The following is a 23,402-nucleotide window of genomic DNA, read 5'->3' on the forward strand; positions in this document are numbered from 1 at the left end:
AGAGTGCTCAGCTTTAACTCTGAACTTTTGGTTTATGTGAATAGAATAGTTTGTGTTTAAAACTAATGCAGCTTTACAGATGGTTCTATTTTTCTATTGTGTTAAAAAGAGTAAAAAAAAAAACAGGAGACGGGAGTGACGGGGAGGCCGCAATATGGGTGCATAGGCCGGGTATTCGGCTTCTAAAGAGATTGAGTCAGAGCAAGGGTTTAAATAAGTATTTTTAAAAAAATATGAAAAGGATGTGACTTAGCCTACCTTTGATTTAATCTCCTCCTAGTCTCTAGAACGTGGACCCTTTTTATACCATATTATAATGGTGAACAACAGGAATTGCCATGGCAACCTCCTTGTAGGCAGTTTGAAGTTGGGACGCGCTCCATTTGTACTGAAGAGCGCCCCAAAGAAGCGCTCAGACTACCGTGACCGTTGGCTGCATCTATTAGGTTTAGTTTAGTGATGGGCTGGCATGAAGACTGAAGAGAGAGAGGACGGACGTTCCATCCAGCTCTATTAGACACCACAATTAATATTTATAGACTAGATGTGTATGGCTTGTGTGTTCATTGACAGGGTCAGTGATCACTCTCTAATCACATGCAGGCAGGCAGGCAGGCACGCACGCACGCACGCACGCACGCACACACACACACACACACACACACACACACACACACACACACACACACACACACACAGCGGTGAGACAGGGAGAGGAGAGAGAGAGAGAGAGAGAGAGAGAGAGAGAGAGAGAGAGAGAGAGAGATTTTCTTTTAGATCAAATTGATTCAATGATCGCTCCCAGCCTGCCATGCATATCTCTCTCTCTCCCTCTCTCGCTGGCATATGAGCAAGACACATGTAAACTTTTATTCAATACAAGGAGTAGCCTATTAATGAAGGATTAATTGTTCACAGGTGCACTTGTCATCCTGACCCGAGGCTTCAATCGCAACTGCAAAAAACCCTGCAACTGGAGTTCTGACAGGTCCTGACGGGTCCGAAAGGTGGTCTTTCGAAGTGTCGGAATGGGGGGGTTTCGAAATGGGGGGGGTCCCGGGGGTCGGAGTGGCGGGGTGAAGTAAAGGGGGCGTTTCGAAGCTTGGTTGTTTCGGAAAGGAAACCCGTTACCCAAGACAACACAACCTAGGCTATAAAGGCATTAAACATCGGCCTCTGCTAGTCCTCGCGTCTTCACTGGTGAGTCGTGGCTATATAGACTTTTAATGATGAATGCTATGCTATGCTACTGTGCTGGCTAATGTACTGTTTGGGCTAGTGGCTAATGGCTATGGTGAACCACAGCTGTTTCCTAACACTGGGGTCGAGACCGATGTGGCGGACACATTGCGAAGCGACTCGTTGTGAGCTTGTAGATCTGCTATTTTCATTACTTGTTTGGTACAGGGTACCCTAACGTTTAATGTCTCTTGGTTCACGGGCTAAAACGTTTGGGAACCATCATGCTTGCTGTTGTAGACAGTGGTGTAAAGTAACTAAGTAGATTAACTGAAAAGCTCTGGGAACTGAATGATTTTATGAAACTGGCACTTGTTGTCTGACTGTTGGTACCAAGAAATCCAGACTATATCTTGCTGGATGGTGCATGTGGAGATGCAAAGGGAAAGCCGTTCCCGATTGTGTTACATTTAGCTGAAAAATAGACTGCGGAAACCCGAATAAAACACGATCAAAACCGCATAAATGGCGACGGCAGTCCAGGGGTGCCGCAAGATCATTTTAAACTTGAAGTACAAAGTTATTTTCAGTCAGTTCTAACCAAAATGGCTAAGCAAAGCCCTGCTTCATCATACAAGACTGTCGCACAAAACTAGTGAAAACAGCCGATCTACAAGCGCGAGGCGTTGTGCGCTTTTAGATCGGCTGTTTTCACTAGTTTAGTACATTTTATAGATGATAAATACAAAACGAACCCGACAATGACGATATGCTATAAATATAAGGTGCTGGGAGTGAAAATTATAATGTAGGGGTGCCTCGGATTAAAAAATATATATACAGTATATTTATGGGGTGCCCTGAGACCAAAAAGTTTGGGAACCTCTGCTTTAGTAAACGTATCAATACTAATGTAGAAATACTCCGTTACAATAGAGGTCCTGTATTCAAACATTTACCTGAGTAAAAGTACAAAAGTATAATTTGTATCAACATATACGTAAAGTACCAAAAGTAGAAGGTACTCAAAATGTCAATTATATACAATAGCCGATCTACAAGCTCACAATGTAAATGTAGGAGGAGTGAGTCTGCAGTCCAGACCTAAAAAAATACATTTGATGTCACATTGAATTATTTCTCACTTTGACAGGAACGGCCCCACTCATCCTAGCTGCAACAAAAAAAGAGGAAGAGGTCTTTTTGTGTCTGTATATACTGTATTCAATATGTATCTTTTTTTTTCATGTTAACAGGACCTCCCTCAGCTAACAAATTGGAAATATACTCAACACCAATTGTTGGTACTTTGTTTAAAAATGCAGGGGTTGAAAACAAACCGACAATGTCCATTTATTTATGTATTTATTACAAAACAAAAACAAACTGTGCATATGAGATTACTACATGTAAATAGAATACAGAGGGGGGGGGGGGGGGGGGGAAATAACATCATTTGTCCAGGAACAACTCTTATAATGTCAAATACATAGTTCGAAAAGCAGTCCACTTTAGCCAAAAAAAGCATTTATACAGGTAGATACGCAATGAAATTCTCAGTGTTATCACTCTTCTTTTTCTTCTTTTTTTTCATTAAAATTAAACAACTGAGGATTTTACTGTGTAGAAGACAGTGAGACGTGTAAAACTGATAAGCGATAAGAGAGTTTTCACACTAACTATCCTCGCCCCACGTCAGAGCCATGATGATGCTGCAGCTGATGTCAACCTCACAGACCTGTCATGTGATTCCTGGCGGTTCCAGCAGAGGGCTCCAGTCAGCTCACCTAACATAGCAGGCCAATGCAAGGAAAGCTTATGTTGGCACCAATATTTGTCAGTTCTATTGCAATATAAAAAATGTAATAAAAAAAAAAAGAAATAGTGAAAAAGTATTAGAGGAAATAGACACCATACTAAATGCCTAAAACCATAGTTTTACACTTTGGATATATAATATAAAAAGAAGGAAAATACGAGCTTATTGGTGTATTTGGCTGTCAGCGGTGAAACATTCTTAATAGCCTATTATATGATTTGTACATTGACTGAGGACTGTTGCAAATTACTTGTCACAAAATTCAGAGTACAAATAAAAAAAGTCCTGAAAAATATGGTTCTGTCTATACATTATGCTGCATATTTCTATTTTTACTGCCCTGTTCATGTCCAAGGTTTTATCAAATGAGCACTTTTCATTCTATTTTCATGGTCCTCAATAATGCTCATTATACGATGGCACCATTTCTGTCTACTCACCCTGTATCTCAGAGGAGGAACCTGCCTACCAGTGACATAATCGATAGGCATAGCAGTATTTGGTAATTGTCTTACGTTATTAAATGCAAGAACAGTATGGCTTCTATTCCCATGGAATCAACATGGATGCTGTCATTGGTCGGCAGGTTTCAAACTGTCCACTCCATCGATGCTGTCATTGGTAGGCAGGTTTCAAACTGTCCACAGCCCACCAATGAGACCACAGTAGACAATTGTCTACAATAGACAGTAGACAATAATTGGCTAATAATGAGCATTAGTGATGACCAATTATATAAAGATGATGTTGAAAAGGGGGAAGTGCTCCTTTAATTCCTTGTAGCTGTGTCAGTCACATTCCAAGAGACAACTAATGTAAATGCGTCCAAATTGATTCCACTCAGTACACCACTTCTGGATTTCTGGTTTAGAACAAAAACATTATGACATTTAACACCTGATTATGTTGCACAAAAAAGGTGCTAACTTCCCTGATCAATGTAGTTGAGAAGAGATGGGAATTGACAAAACGTTGGAGAATATTTGAGCAAGAATCCTTTGTTTTTGTTCAAAGATTCCACCGATTTTTTGAGTATTTTTGAATAGGGCTTAAGTGGTTAAGCAATGTAAATGAACTTTGTTGAAATGAGTGGTGGTGAATGTATCTCTCAGGTGGGTGTTGAGTTCAGATGTTTAAACTTCTGCTTTGTTCTGGGCCAGACTCTCCTCACCGTCTGTCTCTTCCTCAGGCACCTGACAAAACAAGAGACAAAGGTGTTTTGTTTTCAAGCAGTGCCACATGGGATTGGAGTAACCCAATCTTTGACAAAGAGAGAGTGTCAGGTTTTTCTCCTTAACACATAACTCCATAGGACACGCTACTGTAGGCCTATAAATTGGAGACCTCACGGTCCAAGAAAAGATTACAGAGGCGCCGCACCGGCCCCGACTCCTGAAAATGCTATCCTAGGTTTGAGTGAGCCAGCTCTGCAATCTGAATGACTGTTAAAACACTTGTTTAAATGGGTGAATCATTAAGTACCTAACTTGTAACATTGCTTCCATATCGCTAGATTTTAATTTCTTGTCATTGTCACTTGGAAATAAAATTGGCTTACATGTGCATGATGATTTATAAAATGTTATATTCACATGGATTATTTATTAGTGTGTTAAATATAAATTTTGCAGCGGATACATGTGTCCAGATGCCTGTCAGATGGTCAGACAATGTTGCTCCACATGTCTACAATGGAACAAAGTGGTGTAGATAAGTCCACTCGCTCCGAATTTGACATGAGATCTGAGTGTATCGTACGCCAACATCAAAGTCACGATGCGATGCAGACAATTGATATTTAGAGGGGTGACAATCTCACCTCCCAGTAAATAGAGTGATATCTAGAGGGGTGATAACCTCACCTCCCAGTAAATAGAGTGATATCTAGAGTGGTGATAATCTCACCTCCCAGTAAATAGAGTGATATTTAGAGTGTTGATAACCTCACCTCCCAGTAAATAGAGTGATATTTAGAGTGTTGATAATCTCACCTCCCAGTAAATAGAGTGATATTTAGAGTGGTGATAACCTCACCTCCCAGTAAATAGAGTGATATTTAGAGTGTTGATAATCTCACCTCCCAGTAAATAGAGTGATATCTAGAGGGGTGATAATCTCACCTCCCAGTAAATAGAGTGATATCTAGAGTGTTGATAATCTCACCTCCCAGTAAATAGAGTGATATCTAGAGGGGTGATAACCTCACCTCCCAGTAAATAGAGTGATATTTAGAGGGGTGATAACCTCACCTCCCAGTAAATAGAGTGATATCTAGAGGGGTGATAACCTCACCTCCCAGTAAATAGAGTGATATTTAGAGTGGAGATAACCTCACCTCCCAGTAAATAGTGAGATTTAGAGTGGTGATAATCTCACCTCCCAGTAAATAGTGATTTTAGAGTGGTGATAACCTCACCTCCCAGTAAATAGAGTGATATCTAGAGGGGTGATAACCTCACCTCCCAGTAAATAGAGTGATATTTAGAGGGGTGATAACCTCACCTCCCAGTAAATAGAGTGATATCTAGAGGGGTGATAACCTCACCTCCCAGTAAATAGAGTGATATTTAGAGTGGAGATAACCTCACCTCCCAGTAAATAGAGTGATATTTAGAGTGGAGATAACCTCACCTCCCAGTAAATAGAGTGATATCTAGAGGGGTGATAACCTCACCTCCCAGTAAATAGAGTGATATTTAGAGTGGTGATAATCTCACCTCCCAGTAAATAGAGTGATATCTAGAGGGGTGATAACCTCACCTCCCAGTAAATAGAGTGATATTTAGAGGGGTGATAACCTCACCTCCCAGTAAATAGAGTGATATCTAGAGGGGTGATAACCTCACCTCCCAGTAAATAGAGTGATATTTAGAGTGGAGATAACCTCACCTCCCAGTAAATAGAGTGATATTTAGAGTGGAGATAACCTCACCTCCCAGTAAATAGAGTGATATCTAGAGGGGTGATAACCTCACCTCCCAGTAAATAGAGTGATATTTAGAGTGGAGATAACCTCACCTCCCAGTAAATAGAGTGATATTTAGAGTGGAGATAACCTCACCTCCCAGTAAATAGAGTGATATATAGAGGGGTGATAACCTCACCTCCCAGTAAATAGTGTGATATTTAGAGTGGAGATAACCTCACCTCCCAGTAAATAGTGATTTTAGAGGGGTGATAAACTCACCTCCCAGTAAATAGAGTGATACTTAGAGTGGTGATAACCTCACCTCCCAGTAAATAGTGTGATATTTAGAGTGGAGATAACCTCACCTCCCAGTAAATAGTGATTTTAGAGGGGTGATAAACTCACCTCCCAGTAAATAGAGTGTCATTTAGAGTGGTGATAACCTCACCTCCCAGTAAATAGAGTGATATTTAGAGTGGTGATAACCTCACCTCCCAGTAAATAGAGTCGTCGAAGCAGTTCTGGTCTGGAGGCTGACCCCAGAATGGAAGCTTCATTATCAGACCTGGAATGAATACAAAACACATTGAAATCCATACAAACACTCAGTAGCGTCAGTTCAGAAAAAGCTAAGGTATGGCAACATGACTGGTGCGCGCGTGCAACAGGCATGATTTTAAGAAGTACATTACATTTTTTCCCCCATTTCTACAATTTCTTGGGCTGGATATCGCAGCCGGAACGGTTGTTCAAGTGCAGCTAAACTTGGCATAGGCTATAGTAAACGTGCCACAATTAACAATAAAGAATTGCAGCTGTACCATTTTGTCAAGATGGGGAGAATACAAGTGTGGAGAATATCATTATAATACGTTGTTAAAGTGACCATCTTGTAAAATTTTGCATTTGTAGTTATTTTACTGTAATTTAACAACATAATAACCATGGATTTATATTTACTTTTATGTTCCCCCCTGGACCCAGGGTATGGCAGCTGCATACCCCTGCCATACCCAATTGACGCCCCTGCAAACACTTGACTCTAGGCCTGTCACAATTATTACATAATCGCTTACTCGCAAGTCTTTGAGATAATCGTAAAATACTTAGTTTGTTAATCGTCTTAATCGTGTTCATGTTGAAAAATATTTATATATTTAAAAAAAGGAAGAAAATAGTTGTCATATCTGCCTTGTGCAAGTGTGCATCTTTTCTTTACAAGCCTAAAAAGCATTTTTTTTTATTCCTAATAATCAAAGTTCTAAAGAATTTGAGAATGTAGAAGAATTGTTATCAATACAGCAATTGTGGGTCTGAGAGACTACATCTCATCAGGGTGGTCCGTGGCTCAAATGCCGAATAAATAATGGACCTTGAAATGAAAAGGGTTGAAAACCACTGCCCTAGACTCAAGAGGCTCACAGCAGCATTTTAAACCACTGCCCTAGACTCAAGAGGCTCACAGCAGCATTTTAAACCACTGCCCTAGACTCAAGAGGCTCACAGCAGCATTTTAAACCACTGCCCTAGACTCAAGAGGCTCACAGCAGCATTTTAAACCACTGCCCTAGACTCAAGAGGCTCACAGCAGCATTTTAAACCACTGCCCTAGACTCAAGAGGCTCACAGCAGCAACAAGTCACGCTCTGCTAGCGCACAAGTAGGCCATACATGGTCAGACGGAAGTTGTCACCTGGACAGAGTTCAGTCTATTGCATCTGTCCACCCACCTGTGATTGCCCCCCCCACCAGAGCGAAGCCAAGCGATGAGGCCAGAGCCGCAGCTTGCATGAACGCCGAGCCGTCCCTGAACGAGAGAGCACACACACACACACACACACACACACACACACACACACACACACACACACACACACACACACACACACACACACACACACACACACACATTAGCTTGATTATGAAGGCTTGCAGACAAAACACTAGATCAGGGACGTGTAGAGAATCTTAGAGAGGCAGGGGCTGAAATTTCTAAAAAGGCATTTTGGTGAAAATATCGAAAATAGCAGACCTCCAAGCTCAAAACGTGCCGCGCGACGCGTTGTGAGATTGGAGGTCTGCTAAACATAATCAAGTCAATACTGGAGATGTGGCGTAACGGCATTGATTTCTACACAGTGAGGGCAATTCTTTCAACTAACGATGTTGCATTCAAGTTCAGGAGAGTTTTTTGGACAAGTCAATTCTCTTGAGTGCTGCCTTCAGATATGGCATGGAAAGAGAGCATTTATTTGTATTTCTTTCACCACAGTAAAAACTTTAGTAATACTGAGTGGTTCCAAAACTTTTTTTTCTTTTTTCTTTTTTTTTTTTATGTAGGAAACGACCCATACAAATTGCTTGGAACCACTAATCTCTCACGATCAGATTCCATGCTGCGCAAGAAAAGAACAGCAGAGGGCGCTGTTTCTCCACTTTTTTCTTCTTCTCCATGTTTTGATGATGGGTCCCCAGATTCAAGGACCTTATTATAGAAGAAAGGGAAACCCTCTTACTTCTTGCCCATGGCCACGGCCACGATGCCAGCCAAGCCTCCCAGGATGCCAGGCATGCCATGCAGGTTGTGGACCCCACAGGTGTCCTGGATGCCCAGGTTGGATGCCAGGATGGGCTGCGGAGGAGCAGATAGAGACATTTGATCACTGGTCAACATTTAAAAAAAAAATCAAACCTCGGTTCGAAGGGAAGCGGTGAATTTTTTAAGCGGTGAAAGCCGCTTCCAATGAGTGGCTTTGTGTGTCCCATATATGGTCATTTCAGTCCAGAATAAACAGTTTTTTTCAAAAACAAAATGTGTGTCCCATGTCCATATATGGTCATTTCAGTCCAGAATGAACAGGTTTTATCTGTCCCGTACATCCAGAATATCAGTCTAGAATGAATAGGTTTTTTCAAAAACAAAATGTGTGTCCCATGTCCATATATGGTCATTTCAGTCCAGAATGAACAGGTTTTATCTGTCCCGTACGTCCAGAATATGTGTGTAGTGTCCGTCCCGGTCTGATGATTGGATACTTTGAGGATTGGTGTCAAGCTTCACATGACAATTTGGCCTTCCAGAGGCATCATTCATTCAGAATATAAAGAATGTACAGATCAGTATCACAGAGTTCATAACTCTAGAACACATAGAATAACAGTTCACCAATCACCGATTCACTTCGAACCAAGGTTTGATTTTTATTATACATTCTGTGTTCTAGATCTATACTTTCTATGTGCTTTAGTTCTATACTTTTATGAATTCTGAATGAATGAATGATTTTGTCTGGAGGGCCAAATTGTCATGTGAAGCTTGACCAATCCTCAATTCTGCATGCACGGGACATGTACGGGACAGACATCCTCACTCCTTGAGAATCTATGGGAATCCTCAAAAAAACAGGTACGGGACATGTACGGGACAGACATTCACACTCCTTGAGAATCTATGGGAATCCTCAAAAAAACAGGTACGGGACAGACAAAGCCACTCTTTGGAAGCGGCTTTCACCGTTAAAAAAAATCATTAAATTAGTGTACCGGTATATATAGTTATAATTCAAAAGAATAATCATAATAAAAGCCTGGGTATACGATAAAACAGCTTTTTTTTTTTAAAGTGAAATATCCCTTTAAAACGAGCTTTTAACTACATTGGATCCATTGGACAGCTCAATGACAGTGGTATTCAAAGATTTGCAAAACAAACAAATCACGATTTTTCAAAAAAATCTACAAGCTCACAGCGCAGCACTTGGTGCCGTGCTGTGAGCTTGTATATCTGCAAACTTTTTGTAGTTAAGGCATAAAATAATGGTTAAAGTGGTTCAAGGTCTTAATTGGTTGAGGTATATTCAGTGGTGGAAAAAGTACTTTTTTTTACTTAAAAGTTTCATTACTGCAATGTAGAGTACTCTGTAACAAGTGAAAGTCCAGAATTCAAAATGCACTTGAGTAAAAGTATTAAAGTATTGGCATCAATAAGTACTTTAAGTACCGAAAGTAAAAGTACAAAATGTTTGAAAATAGCAGATCTACAAGCTCACAGCGTGTCACAATGTGAGCTTGTAGATCGGCTATTTTCAAACAGCCGAGGTATACAATAGGTATAAAGTGGTTTATGTATGTTTTATAATATTATGAATTATGTCCGCAAAGTAACTAAAGATTTCAAATGATTATAGTGGAGTAAAAGTACGATATTTAGATTTGAGATGTAATGGAGTAGAAGTAAAAGTATAGGAAATACTCAAGTAAAGTACGAATACCTCAAAACTTAAGTACAGTACTTAAGCAAATGTAACCCTTAGTTACTTTACACCACTGGGTATATTTACTCACAGTGAGGAACTTGAAGCCCAGGGTGGAGATCACGCCGGCCACCAGGCCGATCAGCATGGCCCCGAACGGCCCGATGGCCATGTCAGCACAGGTTCCCACAGCCACGCCTCCGGCTAGGGTGGCGTTCTGGATGTGGACCTACAGGGTTGTACACATAAGACAAACACCTGTGACCCAATATCAGGGACATGCTGGGCCCCTGATTCATCCCGTGAAAAAGAGTTGGAGAGGCCCTCATTGCGCGCTATCTCTATAGCGCTGCTGCTACTCAAAGATTTGCCATTTCAGATCATGACAAGTGACAAGCCAGTGGGCCAATTACAGGAGTTATATTTTGTCGTTGTCAGGTGGAAACCTTGTATGTCCATGTCCATGTTTGTTTTGTATTTATCATTTTAAAAATGATTTAAACTAGTGAAAACAGCCGATCTACAAGCACACAACGGCTCGTGGTGCGAGGCGTTGTGTGCTTGTAGATCTGCTGTTTTCACTACTTTTGTGCGACAGCCTTGTATGATGAAGCAGGGCTTTGCTTTGCGAAAAAATCTACAAATTTGAAACTTGGAGATACGAGGTTTCTGCCCAACAGTGACTATTTACTTTGTTGGCCGCCCAGCCCCCAAAATGGAACGAAGGCCGACATTTTATTTTACATTTTTTCCTAATGGCCGGCCTGGACCGGCCGGGAATGAACCGGCTGTTCGGGAGTTGTCCCGCCTTTCCCAATGGCCAGCACGTCCCTGCCCAAGATCCCTTTACAACTTTATTTTTATAGCACCTTTCATGACATGAAATGCAGCTCAAAGTGTTTTGCAGAGCAAGAATAAAGCACAAGTGCTTTACAGAAAATGTAAGAATAATTTAACAATAAGGTCAAAAAGACAAGCAAGAGCATAGAAACATTAAAATACATGTGAATCAGGCAATGTGAGTGAGGCCATGAAAAACAAGCATATAGATTTAAAAATCTACGAAAAGCAAGAATGACAAAATAGCTTTAAATCTACTGTATCTACAGAGGCTGTCATTGTAGGCACATCGAGCAGGTCTGAGCTAGAAGACCTGAGGGGGCGGGTTGGAACATATCTAGACAGGCAGTCGTAGAGGTACAAAGGTGCCAGACCATTGATAGCTTTATAAACATGTAAAATCAACCCTAAAAACTACAGAGAGCCAATGCAGTTTCAAGCTAAAGCTGGAGTATTGTTCTCTAGACCTGGAAAGCATTTGTGTCAGTTTAGATCTTAGCTAAATACATACAGTAGCCACATGAGATTTTCAGAAGACTGTTTGGATTAAAGGACAACTCCGCCCTAAATTGCTTCTAGGCTCATTTTCCTACTTATATTGATCCCAAAAGACTGTCCATGGGGTCTATTATGCAGAAATGCCCCTGTTGTCCAGTTTCCCCAGCAGAACGCAGCGGCTGTCATAGCATAGAGTGGAGCCTATAAGCTTTTACACTATGTGTTGTGTTCAAAAGTGATTTTCTTTTTCATGAATGTGTTACTAGTTGTCATTACAAACACATCCATGCCTTGGTTGTCCCACACAAGACACCATAATCTCATGAATTATGTTTTGGGGTGAGCATTCGGCACAAGTGCCGGCATCTTCTCCGGGACTTCTCCGGGAAACACATAAAAGCATATCATCTATTTAGCAGAGTGTGATGGCTTGTGTGGGACAAGGGTGACCGCAACAATTAGTTTAAAAGCGATAGGCGACCTGCTGGAGAAACTGGACAACAGGTGCATTTCTGCCTATAGACCCCATGGACAGTCTTTTTGGATCAATATAAGTAGGAAAATGAGCCTATAAGTGATTTAGTGCTGAGTTGTCCTTTAAGAAAGCACCAGCACTGGTAAACAAAGTCAGTAATTAGTAAAGTGCATCATGCAGGCCTACCATGTCTAGTTTCCCTTTGTGCTCCACCAGGCTGGAGATGGCGTAGGCGGACAGGACGCACGCAGACAGAGAGAAGTAGGTGTTGATGACAGCAGTGAGCTGGTCTTGGGGAGTCTCAGCGATGGCAGAGTTGAAACTGGGCCAGAACATCCACAAGAACACCGTTCCTGTACAGCAGGGGGCGATGAAGGCAACAGTTAAAGGTAGGGTAAGATATTTAATTTAGTTCAAATAATAGAAAAATGGGTCTATGTTCTGATAGTACTAGTGTTATGTTCTGATAGCACTTGTTACTGTAGAGTGTTATGTTCCTATAGCACTAGTTACTATAGAGTGTTATGTTCTGATAGTACTAGTTACTATAGTGTTATTCTGATAGTATTAGTTACTATAGAGTGTTATGTTTTGATAGCACTAGTTACTATAGAGTATTATGTTCTGATAGTACTAGTTACTATAGAGTGTTTGGTCCATATTTAGACTTCAGCCTTATCCCCTGTGAGGAGAAATTTTACTCCACTAGGGGGCATAATCCATCCTTTGCATGCATAGGCTATTGAAGTGCACTCTGTGAGAAGGCCAAGACCAACCTGGTGAATTATGTTAATAGTGCTGTAAATCAGTGGTTCTCGACCAGTGGGTCGGGACCCCCAGGCGGTCCCCACATGATTTTGGATGGGTCCCCGCCAGGTCACTAACCCTAACCCTAACCCTAACCCCCTGGACATGATGTACAAGTACTGTACTGGACATGATGCTAGTATGTCAAATGGACCCCCAATCCAACCCTTGATGCTGAGTGCCAAGCAGGGTGGAACACAGACCCTTTTTTCTGAGTCTTTGGGGCCCATGTTGGGGCCCATTTTTCAGAATCTTTGGTATTACCCAGCTGGGAAGCGAACCCTGACCTCCCAGTTTCAGGGCAGACACTCTACCCACAAGGCCACTGAGCTGGCCACAATCCTGTCCATGGGGCAAGTCAAATCAGTGACTACAGAGGTCAAAGTTGTGGTCAACAGTAAGTTACGAGTCCGCCATGTACAATGGCTGGACTCTTACCAATCATGGCGAACAGGTCGGAGTGGTAAACTGATCCGTCGTTTTCGTGTCCATTCCTCAGCGCGGGACGGTAGAGCACGCGCGCCACCGCCAGGCCGAAGTACGCCCCGAACGCGTGGATGATCATGGACGCTCCCACATCATTGGCCTGCAGAGACACATGGGGGGGGGGGGGGGGGGGGTCATCATTTACAAAAGTTTACATCTAGCAGAGTCTGCAAATCGAACGGTGAACAGTGTTGGACTCCTAACCCTAACCCATCCCTGATTCTGCTGTCTGATATTGTCACTCTAATGAAGGGTTGGGCAACTTTGATGTACTCACTCCAGGGTTGGGCAACTTTGATGTACTCACTCCAGAGGGCCACATTCAGTGTTGTGCGTTCAAAGAACGATCGTTCATGAACACGTTCATATTTTGGGCGAACGTGAACTGAACGTAATTGTTTTCGCTTGATGAACGATATTGTCGAACGCGGTCATTCTGACGCCCGTGAACGACGTTCGTCGGCGTTCGTCGGCCGTTCATGCGGCGGTCCGCGCCTCCGCGGTCGTCTGTCCTCTGCTCCTCTCGTCTCTCTTTTCATTCACATGCTCCAATAGTAGGCACTGCACGCAGCTCCTCGTGAACGTTCCTCCGTTGATATGCGGTGCTGTCTGCACTCTGCTGCTGCACTGTGAATCTCCTCCTCGTCTCGCAAGCCTGACTGACTACTTTGTCCTATGTGTGTTGCACGGCGAAAATAGCTGATCTGCAAGCTCACAACGCGTCGCATCCACGAGACAACGTGAGCTTGTAGATCAGCAATTTTAACCAATGCGGAAACATGCTGTGCACGGTTTAGAAACGTCTGCCTTCTAGTGGGGTTCCTTGTACATGTAATTTTTTGTTTTTTTCTAGTGGGGTTCCTTGTACATGTAATTTTTTGTTTTCATTTCAAATGTGTGTTAAAGTTTCTTTCACTTCCAATTTGTAGATTATGGTCTATAGAACAATTTTGGTTACAGTGTCAAGACAGTAGATTGAAGAAAAATATATTTTTTGCCCTATTTCCAAAATGACCAAAATCGGAATTGTGTTTTTTGAACAATGTCTTAGTTTTCCCACAACTGCTGTGTAATATATATATTTTTTTATTGCTATATCAAGTCAATACTGTGTGGGGAATCAATTGGAGTCAAATATTATGATATTTCACACAATGAGACAATAACATGGTTATTACATTCAGCCCTTCACAATAAGGGTGCAGGAAGACTGGGAACTAGGCAGTGGGTTAAGTTGGATGAAATTATTGCTGTGTGTGGTTCTATATGGGCTGAGTCAATAATTTTGACAAATAATAGCATGAAGCAACTTCTAAACATTTTAGACCTTTATATATTTTTTTTCCTTTTTTTTTTTTTGAATAGCCAAAAGTATATAAAAAAATATGGTTAAAAAAAGAACTAAAAAAGAACTATGTAGTTCATTTTGGGGAACCATGAACTTTAGTTCATAATGGGGAATTATGAACTAAAAATGAACTAGTTCATTTTAGAAGTTCTGAACTTGAACTTGAACTAGTTCGTTTTTAAAGTGAACTTTCCCAACACTGGCCACATTGCATATACTCTCGGACAGAAACATAATTTACGTTGTTAATTCAGTCTATTTCACACTAAAGTAGCAAAAATAGCCGATCTACAAGCTCAAAATCATCATAATATTGATGATCATGTTGTAGGGGGTAACATGTCCTTAGATCGAACACCCTTTGGTCCGACCACCAAAACCTAATCTTAACCCTAACCTCAGTAAAACTATGCCTAAACCTAACCCTAACCTCAGTAACCGTGACGCGGGTGATTAGCTAACCTGCCGACGCTGGTGATTTGCTAACCTGCCGACGCTGGTGAGAAGCTAACCTGCCGACGCTGGTGAGAAGCTAACCTGCCGACGCTGGTGAGTAGCTAACCTGCCGACGCTGGTGAGAAGCTGACCTGCCGACGCTGGTGAGAAGCTAACCTGCCGACGCTGGTGAGTAGCTAACCTGCCGACGCTGGTGAGTAGCTAACCTGCCGACAGTGGTGAGTAGCTAACCTGTCGACAGTGGTGAGTAGCTAACCTGCCGACAGTGGTGAGTAGCTAACCTGCCGACAGTGGTGAGTAGCTAACCTGCCGACAGTGGTGAGTAGCTAACTTGCCGACAGTGTTCGACCCAACGGTAGTTCGACCTATGGGGCAGTCCCCATTGGGGGAGGGGGGGATCATGGCACCCCGTCTGTACTTAAAGGGGAAGACCACCCATTTTCAATATTGAACTATGTCATTAATATACCTTAGAGGAGTTGTGTGGAAATAGAAAAAAAGTTCCCCCCCTTCTGTGTTGCCTAGAACTGGAGGATTGATTTTGGGGTTTGTATTGCAAAGTACAACTTGATGACATCACACCGTTGTACTTTACAATACAAACCCCAAAATCAATCCTCCAGTTCTAGGCAACACAGAAGGGGGGGAACTTTTTTTCTATTTCCACACAACTCCTCTAAGGTATATTCATTATTTCAATATTGAAAATGGGTGGTCTTCCCCTTTAAGTAAATGTACTTAGTTTACTTTCCACCGGGTCCGACTGCAGTACGCAGAAACCCAGTAGGGGCGGGCCTTGGAGGGGGCGGAGGCGGGCCTAGGAGGGGGAGGAGGCGGGCCTTGGAGGGGGTGGGCCAAGGAGGTGTCCATTTCTTAAAGGTATATGACGCTCTGAATAAAGCTGAGACAGGTTTGAACATACGTACTGCCCCCTGCTCTGAATCAAACAAATAAATGTATTTACCTTACTCCTTTTTCTCAATGATTATATTATAAAATGATTATGATTATTTAAAACAAATATTAGAATGACAAGCATTTAACTTACTCCTTTTTGTCATTGATTATAAATTATTATGATTATTAAAACATTTAAAATGTGCCGTGGGACCCCGGTGGAGGGTCGCCGGGTCGGCGGCGCGAGACCCCCGCAGGGTGGCCGACTCACGGCCACCCTGCGGGGGTGCGGGGGGTCTCTCGCTGACCGCCGGTCCTCAGGTCCTCGCTGCTATATTTATTATTAAAAGTTATTTTTCATTAGGAAACTTTTTTTGTAATGTTATTTTCTAGTGTTGAATAATAGTTTGAAGAGTAATTGTTGGCAATAAGAATGAATGCAATACAGTTATTTATTATTAAAAGTTACTTTTCATTATTAAAAAATGTTTTATTTTTTGCGAATGTTAGTTTCCGTGTTCAATAAAGGTTTGAAGAGGAATTCAAAGCCCACCTGTGGGCAGAGCAGCGTGCACGTGACATTACTGCCATGATTCTATTGGATAGTATGAACCTTCTGAATCCGCCTCCCGCATTTGAATCCAGCACCCTCCAAGGCCCGCCTCCTCCAAGGCCCGCCCCTACTGGGTTTCTGCGTACTGCAGTCGGACTCTATTGGAGCATGTGGAGGTGGGAGACTCACCTTGAGGATTTCGGCCACCAGGTGCTCGTTGATGGAGAAGATGGTGATTTCCAGCACGGTCATAATGAGCAGCTGAACGGGGCTCGTCTTCCCCAGCACCGCCCCGAAGGAGATGAGCACCGTGGCCGTGCTGAAGTCTGCGTTGATCATCCTGTGGGTCCAATATACAATGGAAGCATTTAGCACAGTGGTTCAGGACGAGCCCAAAAGAGAGATCATTAGACGTCATTACATTTTCTTAGAATTGTTTGTTTGTTTTTAAAAGTATACATTATTTCATTATTATTACCCACCTCCAACACACTGTTTGAGAAACAGTGATTTAGCAGATGCTAAAATATTTTTATACGTTTCAAAACTTGAAATGGAACATTCAGCATAATGAGTACTTTTACTTTTGGTACTTTAAGTACATCTTCATGCCAATACTTTTGTACTTTTACTCAAGCAAATGTTGAATCCCGGACTTTCTTGAAACCGAGTATTTCGACACTGCAGTATTGACTTTCACTTTCAAAACATGAGTGCTGTTTCCACCACAGGAAATAAAAAGAAAGAGAAAAAGTGAGTATGCGTACAGTATATAGCAGGGTTCCCCAATAGGCGACCCACAGGCCATTTTCGGCCCGCAGGGGGCTACTGTCAGGCCCCCACCAACCCCAGTAATAATGGTGGTATAAGAGCAGCAACAACACTAGTATATCGTCATTGTCGGGTGGAAAACCCGTATCTCAAAATGTGTACGTTCCTTTGCAAAGTAAAGCTCTGCTTCATCAAACAAGGCCGTCGCACAAAGGTAGTGAAAACAGCAGATCGGCTGTTTTCACTAGTTTAAATCATTTTTAAAATGATAAATGCAAAACAACCCGACAACGACGATATCTGAACTGTCACTGGAGTAGCGGGAACGCCACCGTCGCCCCCTGCAATGCTGTGGCCCTCGGCTTGGTACCCTAGACATGATTTGGCCCTTGAGGAAAACTAATTGGGGAACCCTGGTATATAGTATACGTATAATGTTTGTGTTTACTTGAAGATGTCGACTTTGATCTTGCCGTCCGTCAGGTGCCAGATGCCCTGCATGAAGAGGCCCCACTGCAGGCCGAAGGCCGCCAGCAGCAGGTTGAGGCCTACGCTGCTGAAGCCATATCTCTTCAGGAAGGTCATGAGGAAGCCGAAGCCGATGAAGATCATCACATGGACGTCCTGGAACACTGCAGAGGGCGGACACAAAGTACAGTTCAGTTCAGTTCAGTTTCTCACAGGGCTCCTCACATTTTTACCAATTAATTTCCCAAACTTTTCCAAAACATTTCCAGAATATTTAACCCAATTTCCAGGACTATATAACAATAATTCAGCTCAATAACATGTCGCGTACTCCTATGTGCAATGCCCAAAGACAGGTAGTGTATGCCAGTGGTTCTCAACCTTTTCAGGCCTTGACCCTCGAAATAATCATATTTGAACTGGGGACCCGGCACCCTGACAAGCACCAAGAGTTGAGGAATTTTGTATAACACGTTTCTATTGTGAAAATAGCAGATCTACATGCTCACAACGCCTCTCAGCTGTGAGGCGTTGTGAGCATGTAGATCTGCTATTTTCACAATTTCTGCCTCTAATATTTGACAATTTGGCCAATGTTTAATTTGTCATTTCAGAGGTATTAACAAAATCAATAACCAAAGACAATGCACAGCTATTTTTTCCAGGACCTTCCAGGACCCTTGATCAATTCCAAAACTTTTCCAGTAGGCCTACTGGAAAAATATTTTTCTAATTTCAAAATATTTCCAGGAATTTCATGACCGTGGGAACCCTGTTCTCAGTATTTTTGAGCGGTGCAAACCGCTCCTATATTTCACTTTCAGTTTATTTAGTTAAAACATATTAGCACGGAACGATTCTTTCATTCTTCATGGATTGGCTAGTTGAGTAACTAAACATTAGAACCAGTAAGACTCCCTAATCGGGAGATAAGCGACCGTTGGTCGCTTATCTCCACAAATAGGCCAAAAGTTTGTTTTACCAATTATCAAGACATACGGGCAGTTGACAGTTTGCCATGGTTACTCATTGAAGTTGAATCTCCATATATGGAGATAACCTACGCATCACACTAAGTCTGACCTCACCAGCCCATATTTGGGCATGAGCAACTTATGTATCCATATATGGAGATATGATGACATCACACAGTCCTCAGCCGATGATGTGGCGTGATGTCATACAATACACAAACGAGCCCTACAGTATAAAGGGGCAATTCTTGCCAGGAAAGAAGCATTTCTTCGACTCAGACCTTATCGCCAGGGTTGGCTTATAGCAGCTGTCGGTAGATAATGCCGGTTTTATATAAGGGTCATTTGTGTACGGTGTGATTTGCCATGGTTACTCATTGAAGTTGAATCTCCATATATGGAGATAACCTACGCATCACACTAAGTCTGACCTCACCAGCCCATATTTGGGCATGAGCAACTTATGTCTCCATATATGATGACATCACACAGTCCTCAGCCGATGATGTGGCGTGATGTCATACAATACACAAACGAGCCCAGATATGAGCAGGGCAAAGGTGTGACGTGTGACGTGTGACGTGACGGACGTGACGGACGGCCGGTGGAGGTTTTGATACTAAACTGCGACCTTACGGTCGCAATCAACCAATCAGAAACCGTTCTACTCGTGACGACATGTGTTAGCCAAACAGAACAGACCAATCAAATGCTGTGTTGTTCATGCTAATTTAGATATGTCTTGGCCATTACACTTGCACTTGAGACCGGTTTAAAGTTCATGAAAGGTCCAGGCGTAATGGCCAGGTTGTTTCATATCCTGGACTTTTCCTAAACCTTAAACTGGCAGATTGAACACCACACAGGATTCGAAACAGCAACCACGCTACATTACCCTTTTAGGCTATGGTTGCTGTTTCGAATCCTGTGTGGTGTTCAATCTGCCAGTTTAAGGTTTAGGAAAAGTCCAGGATATTGGTTTGGTCAGACTTGGTTTGGCTCTATGCATACAAACTCATTCAAGACAAACTTGGTTGGTTGGTTGGTCATGCCAAGAAGTGCTGGGTTGCCCTCCTGTCTGTTTTCCCTCTGTTTTCCCTCTGTCTCCTAATTGCTTTATAACCCTCAAGAAGCTTTATTTGGCTCTATGCATACAAACTCATTCAAGACAGCGGCCACACTACATTACATTTGTCGATTATGGCCAGGCTGTTTGTCTGAACCTGGTTTAGGAAATGTCCAGGATATTGGGTTGGTCAGACTTTTCCCTCTTAACTTTGACTGACGGACAATGCCAAGAAGTGCTGGGTTGCCTCTTGGAAACAGATTATGTCGGGGAAAAAGGTGGGCAAAAGGTGGGTCACTCTTAGGCCTGAAATGACAGATGTATAGAAATGTGCCTTTTCCTGTCTGTTTGTCTGACCCCCTGCCAGTTTAAAGTTCAGGAAAGGTCCTTCCATCTTTGTGTCTGTCTGACCCCCTCTCCGTTCTGCCATCTGTCTGTTTTGTTTGAGCTTCTGGTCTGGACTGCATATTATTTTTCTCTTCTATTCACTCTTTGACTGCCACCAGGCTGTTAATGGCCAGGCTGTTTGTCTGATCTCCTGTCTGTTCTCCCTCTGTCTCCCCCTTGCTTTATAACCCACAAGAAGCTATATTTGGCTCTATCTGTTTTCAGACAGCGACAATTAGGAGTTTCTCCTGCATCTCGGCTACTCCAAATGGAGTTTCTGGTGACACATAAATGTGCACATGTATGTGCACGATAAATTGTTATTAGCCTTTGGTCTGGTCAAGGATACTAACAAACCTGGCTGGTATGTTGCGCATAATATACTCCCGACATAATCTGTTTCCAAGAGGCAACCCAGCACTTCTTGGCGTTGGCCGTCAGTCAAAGTTAGAGGGAAAAAGTCTGACCAACCTCATATCCTGGACCTTTCTGGCGCAAATCGACCCCCACCCAGGATTCAAGACAGCGACCACGCTGCATTACCCCTGCAGACTATGGTTGCTGTTTCGAATCCTGGGAGGTGTTCGATTTGAGCCGGTGTAAAGGTCAGGACACACGAAAACCTTATATAGTCTGAGCAGACCTCTAGACTGACATCATGCACAACACAAAGAATATTGCCATGCATGCCTATCAACACTGATTTGGGCAGGCGCCCTTACAGGAATTAGTTTGCACCGCTCACTTCGCACGGGTGCGATTTTTTAGACAAAGAATGAATACAAAAACTCATATCTATGTATGTAGTACAACAGTGCACTTTTGAACAAGAACAATTTGGTGCCGTGGCGTGTAGGCCTGTCACAGTTATTACATAATCGTCTAATCGCAATTATTTTGTCATAATGGTCATAATCGTTTCCATGTTGAACATTTTTCATATATTTTCGTGCATTTTCACACAAAGCATTGTTAGCTTGTAGATCGCCCATTTGCACTATCAATGTTAGTATAAAGTTGTCAAATATGTCAGTAATTTCTTTGTTGCGACCGTAGGTCGCACTTACTATCAAAACCTGCACAAACTGTCAGTCTGTCTGTCTGTCTGTCCGTCTGTCTGTCTGTCTGTCACACCTCACACGTCACACTATTGCCCTGCTCATATCTCCGCAACCGTTGCCCCGATCCATGCCAAATTTTGCACACACGCTCCTTGGCTGCCAAACTACAACCTCCAAGGACCCCCGGAGCTCCAGGGACCCCCAGGTCCCTGGGGGACCCCCAGATGTAAAAAATGACCAAATGTGCAAAAATTACCAAATGACCACCCCAACGGGGCTGCTCACGGGGAATTCCCGGGGACCACCGACTCCTGGTGCTCCAGAACGGATGCAAAAGTGGTGGCGCCCCCAGTGGAGGACCCCCTCCACTGCAGCTCACATAAAATGCCCTAACTCGGGCTAGGAGGGTCCGGGAGAGCCGGGGCCGGTACCTATTCGTCCGCCAAGGCAACGCGGACACCCCACCCCTCATTTCTCACATGGCCCTCTTCTAGCGCCACCATGAGGCCGATTTTTAAAACACATTTTTGGACACTGCTCCTACAGTTTTTGCCCTAAAATCACGCAAATCGCTACACAGTATGTCTACACTCATCCCATCACCATGAATCTGTCCCATATAGCGCCACCTTCAGGCCGATTTTTTAAAACACATTTTTGGACACTGCTCCTACATATTTTGCCCGAAAATCACGAAAATCACTACACAGCATGTCTACACTCATGTCATCAACATGGATCAGGAAGATTTTGGAAAAACAAATTTTTGCCCTATTTGTGGAGATAAGCGACCTACGGTCGCTTATCTCCCGATTAGGGAGTCTTACTGGTTATGTGTCAAATCTGCCATCTGCAACTTCAATGCCTACAAGCCAAACAGAAATACTATTGTCAACGCCAAAAACACAATTCAAAATTGCTAATAACAATTATTTAATTAATCGTCATGTAAAATGTCATAATCGTGAATCTGAATTAAATCCTGGTACAGGTAGACAAGTCCATTTGACATAACAGTGTCCAGATTTTAATGTGCTCTTACACATTTAAAGAAGTAACATAAAATAACCTGCAACGTCTACTGCACTTGAATCTCAGATGCCTGAAGGTCTATTGCCGGAATGTTGCCTTAAAGGGGAAGACCACCCATTTTCAATATTGAACTACGTCATTTATATACCTTAGAGGAGTTGTGTGGAAATAAAAAAAACAAAGTTCCCCCCCTTCTAGGCCTTCTCTGCTGGCCCTGCACTTGCCTGATAAAGAAATGTATATTTCATAATAATATATAATTGTTTTTCCACAAACATATTGTTTTTATTTCACTGCCATCATTGTCTCTCATTCACTCAGACAGGCTCTCCTTCCACTCACTGTAGGTCTAAAAACTCAGCTTGTTTTTTTTGACCAATCAGATTTTTTGTTCCGGGTAGAAATATCAACCGTGAGCCTTCAGGATCTCCATAGACCTTATTCACACCGCGGCCATCTTTGATCACATGACCACATGGGGTGGCAGCCTGCATTACAAACCATTGTGAACAATGTAGCGATGGTCCCAGAATATGAGTTCTGTTCAACCAATTTATTTTGACCAAATTGACAATTGGGCAGATGACAACATCAACGTCCCCAAAAGGATTCAATTTAAGGGCTACAGTAACTGGATTACATCCACTGTAGCAATTTTCAAGTTAGGTTGCAACCTTACTGTGTACAAAGACTTGCTTCAAAGAATCTGTGCAGTGCTTGCTCCGCCATCATATTAATTATTTGTTGTTAGATTGTTCCTGGTTAATATGCAAAAATCACGATACAGTAAGTTAAAGACCCAGTGAAATGAAAAATATGTTTTTCACACTTTTAGACCTTATCCGTGGTAATCATATGGGCATTCCTAACACTAGATGAAAATAAACACTTTTTAATATCATAGGTCCCTAAATAGGCCATTCTTAATTATTTCCTGTGAACAGAAATGTGCTGCGTGATGACATAGACAGGTCCGCTTGCATATAAATGAACCTTTGATTACATTCACTTGGTTGTTTCCCCATTGCATTCCTCCGAACACAGCTGTTTTTAATTATAGAGCTATTCCGTTTTGAATCTCATTCAAGATGACTTCCAAACTATGTATTACTCATTGTAAACTT

The 23,402-nt window shown here is 42.4% G+C and overlaps 1 protein-coding gene across 1 annotated transcript in view; it reads right to left on the reverse strand.

Annotated features, from left to right (window-relative positions):
• Positions 1 to 2,530: 2,530 nt before the first annotated feature.
• Positions 2,531 to 23,402, reverse strand: part of rhag (Rh associated glycoprotein) — a 48,586-nt gene continuing 27,714 nt past the window's right edge. The window contains exons 2-10 of the mRNA XM_080744553.1: positions 17,739 to 17,922; positions 16,709 to 16,859; positions 13,218 to 13,365; positions 12,159 to 12,325; positions 10,251 to 10,388; positions 8,423 to 8,538; positions 7,637 to 7,713; positions 6,398 to 6,471; positions 2,531 to 4,191 (exon numbers count right to left, since the gene is read on the reverse strand). Of these exons, the coding sequence (XP_080600679.1) occupies positions 4,132 to 4,191; positions 6,398 to 6,471; positions 7,637 to 7,713; positions 8,423 to 8,538; positions 10,251 to 10,388; positions 12,159 to 12,325; positions 13,218 to 13,365; positions 16,709 to 16,859; positions 17,739 to 17,922 (1,115 nt within the window). The 3' untranslated portion in view covers positions 2,531 to 4,131. The remainder of the gene's footprint in view (positions 4,192 to 6,397; positions 6,472 to 7,636; positions 7,714 to 8,422; positions 8,539 to 10,250; positions 10,389 to 12,158; positions 12,326 to 13,217; positions 13,366 to 16,708; positions 16,860 to 17,738; positions 17,923 to 23,402) is intronic.

This window comes from Nannobrachium achirus (assembly GCF_963921795.1).
Source record: "Nannobrachium achirus genome assembly, chromosome: 16".
Lineage (NCBI taxonomy): Eukaryota > Metazoa > Chordata > Actinopteri > Myctophiformes > Myctophidae > Nannobrachium > Nannobrachium achirus.